Source organism: Lipophrys pholis, assembly GCF_963383615.2.
Source record: "Lipophrys pholis genome assembly, chromosome: 18".
Taxonomy (NCBI): domain Eukaryota; kingdom Metazoa; phylum Chordata; class Actinopteri; order Blenniiformes; family Blenniidae; genus Lipophrys; species Lipophrys pholis.
The window spans coordinates 20,440,573-20,447,082 of record NC_137646.1 but is presented as its reverse complement, the minus strand read 5'-3'; the positions used below and the strand labels follow the sequence as shown (position 1 = coordinate 20,447,082).

General features: G+C 41.2%; 1 protein-coding gene across 2 annotated transcripts; it reads left to right on the top strand.

Moving 5' to 3' along the window:
- Positions 1-2,459: 2,459 nt before the first annotated feature.
- Positions 2,460-6,290, top strand: brms1 (BRMS1 transcriptional repressor and anoikis regulator). Of its 2 annotated transcripts, none has more exons than XM_080486515.1 (10): positions 2,460-2,607; positions 4,105-4,324; positions 4,421-4,511; positions 4,595-4,722; positions 4,925-5,004; positions 5,122-5,218; positions 5,299-5,388; positions 5,572-5,636; positions 5,823-5,862; positions 5,941-6,290. In XM_080486515.1, the coding sequence occupies exons 2-10, from the start codon at positions 4,111-4,113 to the stop codon at positions 5,946-5,948; spliced, it is 813 nt and encodes a 270-aa protein (XP_080342641.1). In that variant the 5' UTR covers positions 2,460-2,607; positions 4,105-4,110; the 3' UTR covers positions 5,949-6,290. The 2 variants fall into 2 exon arrangements, with proteins under 2 accessions (XP_080342641.1, XP_080342640.1); XM_080486514.1 differs by lacking the exon at positions 2,460-2,607 and adding an exon at positions 2,676-2,812 and having other exon boundaries at positions 5,941-6,035.
- Positions 6,291-6,510: the final 220 nt, after the last annotated feature.

Genomic DNA, 6,510 nt, shown 5'->3' with positions numbered 1-6,510 from the left:
CACACACACACACACACACACACACACACACACACACACACACACACACACACAGGCGCTGCAGAGAGAAAGAGAGAGTGAGACGGGGTTCATAGATGTCACAGGATCTGTGTTCCTCCTCCTCGCTGCCGCTGCCAATCACCTCCAAGAATAAGCCGTCTGTTTCTGATCCTGGGCCAATCAGATCAGAGACATAAGCCTTTTTGGGCGCAGCAGCACTGGCTGTAATTTCCCGTGACCGATTGAGAGCACCTGTGGCGACAGCAGACCTTCTTCATCTGCCTCTCTCTCGCTCTCTTGCCCAAACACACACACACACACACACACACACACACACACACACCTTTTTGCTGCTCTCACCTCTCCCTGTCATCTCCCATCTTTCTGTCCATCCATTTTCCCATTCCCCCCCCCCTCCTTTTTTTCAAACAGATGTTGCCTTAGGTATTATTTATGTTACACAAACCAAATAAACAGGAGACATTCATTTTTTTTTAAATAAGTAACGCAAACTGCTAAAGGTGTGTGTTACTGAGCAGAACTGCTGCGTGCGGAGAATCTCGGATCTTCTGTCGCTCCTTCTGATTTTGAGAAACAAAAATGAGATTCTGTTATGTTATTTTTTATTAGAAGTGAGTGTTTAATACTTAGGCCTTGATACAGTGATTTTGTTTAGATAAACAATGTTCTTTACATTTACCATTTGAATACTGGTCTGTTTTTATTGTGATCATGTCACTTCTTGATGCCAGGCCTTGGATTACATGTAGTTGAATCAAAATCCATTCGGATCCGTTCTGATAAGAGTGTTTTATTCCTCTCCTGGGGTGGTTTTTTCCAAACAAGGCGCCGTTTGCTGTGCCTTCGATTGGTCAGATCGCACCAGGCAAGTTCAATCAGTACTTGAATTTGAGTGGATTTTCATTTCGAAATCCAGGTTTGGGTTATACCTTCTTAGACTGTTATTGAGAAGTCTGTTTTTTTACTGTTGGGGGAAAATTGCAAAAAAGAAAAAAAATATATATATATGCTGATTATCATCATCGAGGCTAAATACAAGAGCTAAACCATTCGGATTGGAGAAGTGGTAATGGGTTGTTTGGGGTTTTTTTGGACAATGATTAGATCACACCAACAAACAAATGTAGCAATACCAACAACAGGTCTTGTTTTTGCCCAATTTTGTTACACTTTTATGCAACTTTAATAAAAACATGTAAAATGGATAAGTCTTTTTTTTCATCTTTTGTCTTTTTTTTGTCAAGTTCAGACTATAATAGATCCACAGGATCACCAAAGGGTACAATAACTTGCTTATTTTTATCAATGCAAACGATTTGCCACTTTCAAATTCTATTTCATTTGAAATGTTTATTACCTATAGTTGTATAAAGGTCTTTGAAGATATCCGCAGTGGTTTTGAGGGTCATTTTGAACCATGTCCAGAACACTGAACCTGGCACAGATAAATGGAAGGTTGCCATTAATAATTAAATTGTCATTACCACCTGTTCTCCCTTTGACCTGACATGTGAAAAGGTCCCATTGTTCCAAGACGATTGAATTTCTCCATTTCCATGACTCCTCAGTCACCCTGCTACTTTGGCTCCATCTTGCGGCAGTTGGCAGTACAACAGTATTCACCCTTCGAAAGAAAATGCAGTGTGTTTTTTAGGATGTGCTCTTGGAAAGAAAAGTTGCAGCATTTTCTTTATATAAATGGGGGTTACACTGTTTCCCAAAAATACAAATTTAATATGTACTGTATTTCCTATTGTACACAGCCTGACATACATATCTGGTAGTATTTCAAAGTTTAATGTCACTGGGGTCGAATAAGCAAAACGATTACAACTAACTTGATCTTAATGCAAATACATATGACTACATTCTGAAAGTGTTCACATTTCTTTAAAAATCCTTTTTTTTCCTCCCCCAAAAAGTAGTGGACCCACATTAAAACATCCCTGGCTTTCATGTTGACGTTAAAGTGACAGAAATAATCAAAATAGCATCAGCAATTACAGGAATGACCATCGAATATTCAATTCAGTTCAGTATTGGGACTCTATGGGCCAGTTTAAATCTACGATGCACATGTTTGACAATCCATACATAAATATTGCTTTTGCAGACAAAACAGGATATTATAACAACAGTAAACCAAACCAATATAAGACAAAATTCTAGTAAGTTAATACAAGTTTTTAACAATGTGATTACATGACTACATTGTATTATAGCATTATGCATAATATAATATAATATAATATAATATAATATAATATAATATAATATAATATAATATAATATAATATAATATAATATAATATAATATTTCACTATCTGGGTTATGACTGGTTTGCCCGGGATTGTTCTTGATTGTGATTGGTTGCATGACCCTCGGGACGTGTGCTCTGATTGGACGCTCCAGGAGCTTGTCTCATCGCTGATTGGCTGAGTTTACGGATTGTAGAGTCCGGCAAAGTGTCGAACTGAAGAAGACCTGAGCAAAGAGGAAGTACTTTTCTTTTAAAAAAAACAAAAAAATCATAGAAATATAGTAAATCTTCATTCAAGTTTCTCCAGCTAAAACTGAGGCCCACGGTGAGCGCACTCCTCTGTTTACTGTCAACTTCTTGGTTCACGAGCAGCACCGGCTGCGCGCACGGAAAGGCAGCGTTTGTTAATCCGCGTACAGGAGGGGAGGATGAGACTGGGAGCTGCTCACATGGAGCTTTAGTGATTTTTTTAGTGACATAGAACCTCAAACTAAAAGGGTTTGCGTGACATTCAGACGGAGTACATGCCGGTGGGTTTAGGCAGGGCACTGAGGCAGAGTGCTGGACGGTTCTCTGTCTGTGTGCGGTCAGTCGTTAGCTAGTGTTGCACTTGACTTCACTGCGCGTCGTTTGCCCTTAATTTTAAAATAAAATGACACAAAGCGAGTTTTTTTAAAGTTCGGATGAGGTTTATAAGTTCGCGGACTTTCAATACAAAGGGAGCACATGTATTTCCGGTGGTTATTTTTGTGTAAACACCGCTGTGGGTCTGTATTTTACTGGATGACATCACGGCGGTTACTAGAAGTCAAAGTTAGCGAGATTCAGATGAGACATCCCGGTTGGTAACAAAATAAAAGCATAAACTTGAATTTTATTAGCATGAAAACAAATGCAATTTTTTCAAAGTCGCCGATCATAATTCAGCCATAATTGTGTTCTACTTTTGTACGGTGGAATATGTTCCCCCTCAAGCTCCATTTCTTTGAAAGTAACTACTTCCGGTTGTGTGTTGCGAGTTTGTCGCTGTCTTGACAGAGACATGGCAGACATGGCTCAGACGGTGTCCGGAGGTCTTGAGTCTGCAGAGTCAGCGTTACCAGGCGCACATCTGCCTTTTTCTGACACTTGCATGTCTTTTCGACTGTTGCATCTCCATCTTATAACAAATCAGTCACTTTACTGCCGCAAGACAATTATCATACCGACGAGTGTCCATCTATTAATTTATCATGGGTTTAAGCAGAAACACATGCTGCAAATTCTGTCCAGTTTTTCTTTGTGATGGATGATGTCGATAGTGTTACCAGTTCATATTCATAGGCGGGATTCGCAGAGAATAGTGTTCTACTATGACTGTTTTTGCGAATTGTTATATATTTACTGTCATTGCACTAATAGGTTTTCAATATGCACTGCTTTACTTTAATGTGTTTGCATTAGTTCAACCCTAACTCCATTTTATTTTTAGTTGATGGCATCAGCAGAACTGATGAATTTTTATCAATGACAAGTCCTTAACTTGTCCTCACACCAGGTGTGTACCTAAAGAAATGAATATATGTCAAAAGCACACATTACTGTCAATTATTTAAACATATTCTTCTGTTTATGACCCGCTCATTAGTTTGTGGCCGTTACCTTAACTTAACAATACAAGTGATCATTTATTTTTAATTCCCATGTCAAGATCGTTTCACTCTACTTTCTAGGAAATAAATAATGGAGTTCCTTTCAAATAACATTAATATATTGTAATGGCAGATTTTATGCAAATGAAATGAAAGACATTCTCCAACGCTGTACGTCTGTGTGTTTCCAGCCTGCCATGCCGGCCCAGCCCCCTGTGAGGGAGCCAGAGGAGGAGATGGAAATGGAAGGACATTCGCAGCTTCCCGAGGCCAACGGAGAGGTGGAGGAACCGAGGGAGAATGAAGGAGGTCGGGGAGGCGAGGAGACGATGGAGGAGAGCACAGAGGAGAGGGAGACCGACTCTGAGGAGAGTGAGGAGGAAGAGGAGGAGGAGGAAGAGGAGAGTTCAGGTAAAAGTCCAAGTACTTGTCCAGTTTTTTAAAAGAACACATGAAGATATGTACATTTTAATTGTCCTTGTTTTAACTTTGGGGTCGTCTGTGCAGAGATGGACGATGAAGACTGCGAGCGAAGGAGAGGAGAGTGTCTCGATGAAATGTCGGATCTGGAGAAACAATTCCAGGAGCTGAAAGAGAAGTAATTCAAAGCAAGAGGGATGGAGCGATTCTTCACACCGTTTGTAAAGGGGAAGAAGGACTGAGTCCCCCCTGTGCTTGCAGGTTGTTTCGGGAGCGTCTGAACCAGGTGAAGGTGAAGCTGGACGAGGTGCTGACGGGGAAGTCTGGAGAATACAGGGAACCGCACGCTGCGTTACAGAACAGCATGCAGATACGAACACAAGTGGCTGGTAAAGAAACACGATAAGGAAAGATTCTGTAAAATGAAAATGTTGAGCAATCTCAAACCTTTACTTAAGATACGTAAGTCACCCAAAGAACTTCTGTTTGGTTGTTTGTACAACGTTGATATGAGCTGATGGGAGTTTGTGTGGCAGGATGGTGACAATGTGCTTGTTAAAATAAAGTAACCCCCCCCCATCCTCAATGCAGGGGTGTACAGAGAGCTGTGCCTGCAGGTGATCAAACACAAGCATGAGTGTGAAGTCCAGGGAGCAAAGCAACACCTGGAGGTATTACACACACACACACACACACACACACACACACACACACAAACACACACACACACACACTGAGTAGGTGTGTAACAGATTCAAAATGTCATGGTTTGTGTGTGTGTGTTGCAGAGTGAGCGGACGTTGCTGTTGGATGCCATGAAGACGGAGCTGCTGGAGAAGATAAGAAGGCTGGAGGAGGACAGACAGAACGTAGACCTGAGCTCAGGTGAATACGATGGTCACAAAGAGACCGTTATGAAACACCCAGGAGAAACGCACATGATTTAACAAGTTCTCTTTTCCCAGAGTGGAGCGATGAGATGAGGAGCAAGAAGTGTAAAAGGAAGAACCTGCTGGGTCGGGGAGAGAGGAAAAAGAAAGTGGCTCTGGTGTCAGGTAAAAAAATAAAAATAAAAAATACACACAAATCATCAACCAATTTAAATTAAAGTTGGAAATCTTTTGAATTGATAAATCTCAGGAGTAGGGGTGTTTGGTCACCCAGTGTAAACGTGACTCTGTGTGTGTGTGTGTGTGTGTGTGTGTGTGTGTGTGTGTGTGTGTGTGTGTGTGTCGCAGGGCCTTTCATCGTCTACATGCTGAGAGACATCGACATCCTTGAAGACTGGGCGGCGATCAAAAAGGTAAAAGATCACTGGTTTGTATTTTAGCATCAAAAAAAGTAACGTCCGTGTCGTTACATCTGACTCCTGAAGTTCGATACACAAAGAGGAAACGCCTCATCAAGAGATTTTCACGCCTTAAGCAAGTTCCACTGGCTGGATGAGATGATGGAATTAAAAAGAAAGAACATTTTCTGTGTTTTCCAGGCTAAAGCGGCTCTGTCGCCTCTCAAGAAGAAGGTTGAAAGTAAGTCTGCCTGTCGCTTGTTGCAGACACCAATGCTGCGTGGCTTTGTCTCAGACCCGTCGTCTTTCTGTCTTTCAGAGCGGTGATATGAGGAGCAGCACACACACACACACACACACACACACACACACACACACACACACACACACACACACACACACACACACACACACACACACACACACACTTTCCCATCTCTTCTCCCAACAGCTCTCTGCTTTTCTCCTTTCGACTGATCTCAGCAAACTTGACTTTTTTTTTTTTTTTACTGCATCTCCGACCCTCCCTACTGCCAGCCGTACCGCTCGTTTGTTTTTTGTTATTTTTTTTGCTATTTAAAAAGTTTTAAAAGTTCCTGATGAGATGAAAACAGTGTATTTATAGAATGATTTATAACATTGAATAAAATTTTAATCTTTTATGACACAAGCTTGTTGTTTGTTCCTGTTTTTTTTCTCTGGTGGAAAGTCTCTTGTTACTTGTCTAAATAATCCCGGTGGTGAAAGACGTCAGGACAGGAAGTGCTATTGGACAGCATTTATTTGACACGATGGTTGAAACTGGACAGATCCGTGCTCATATTTAACATGTGGAGGTCTGGCCGAGCAGCAAAAAGCCAAGACGGAGCAGTGACGGTGGTAAAGCATC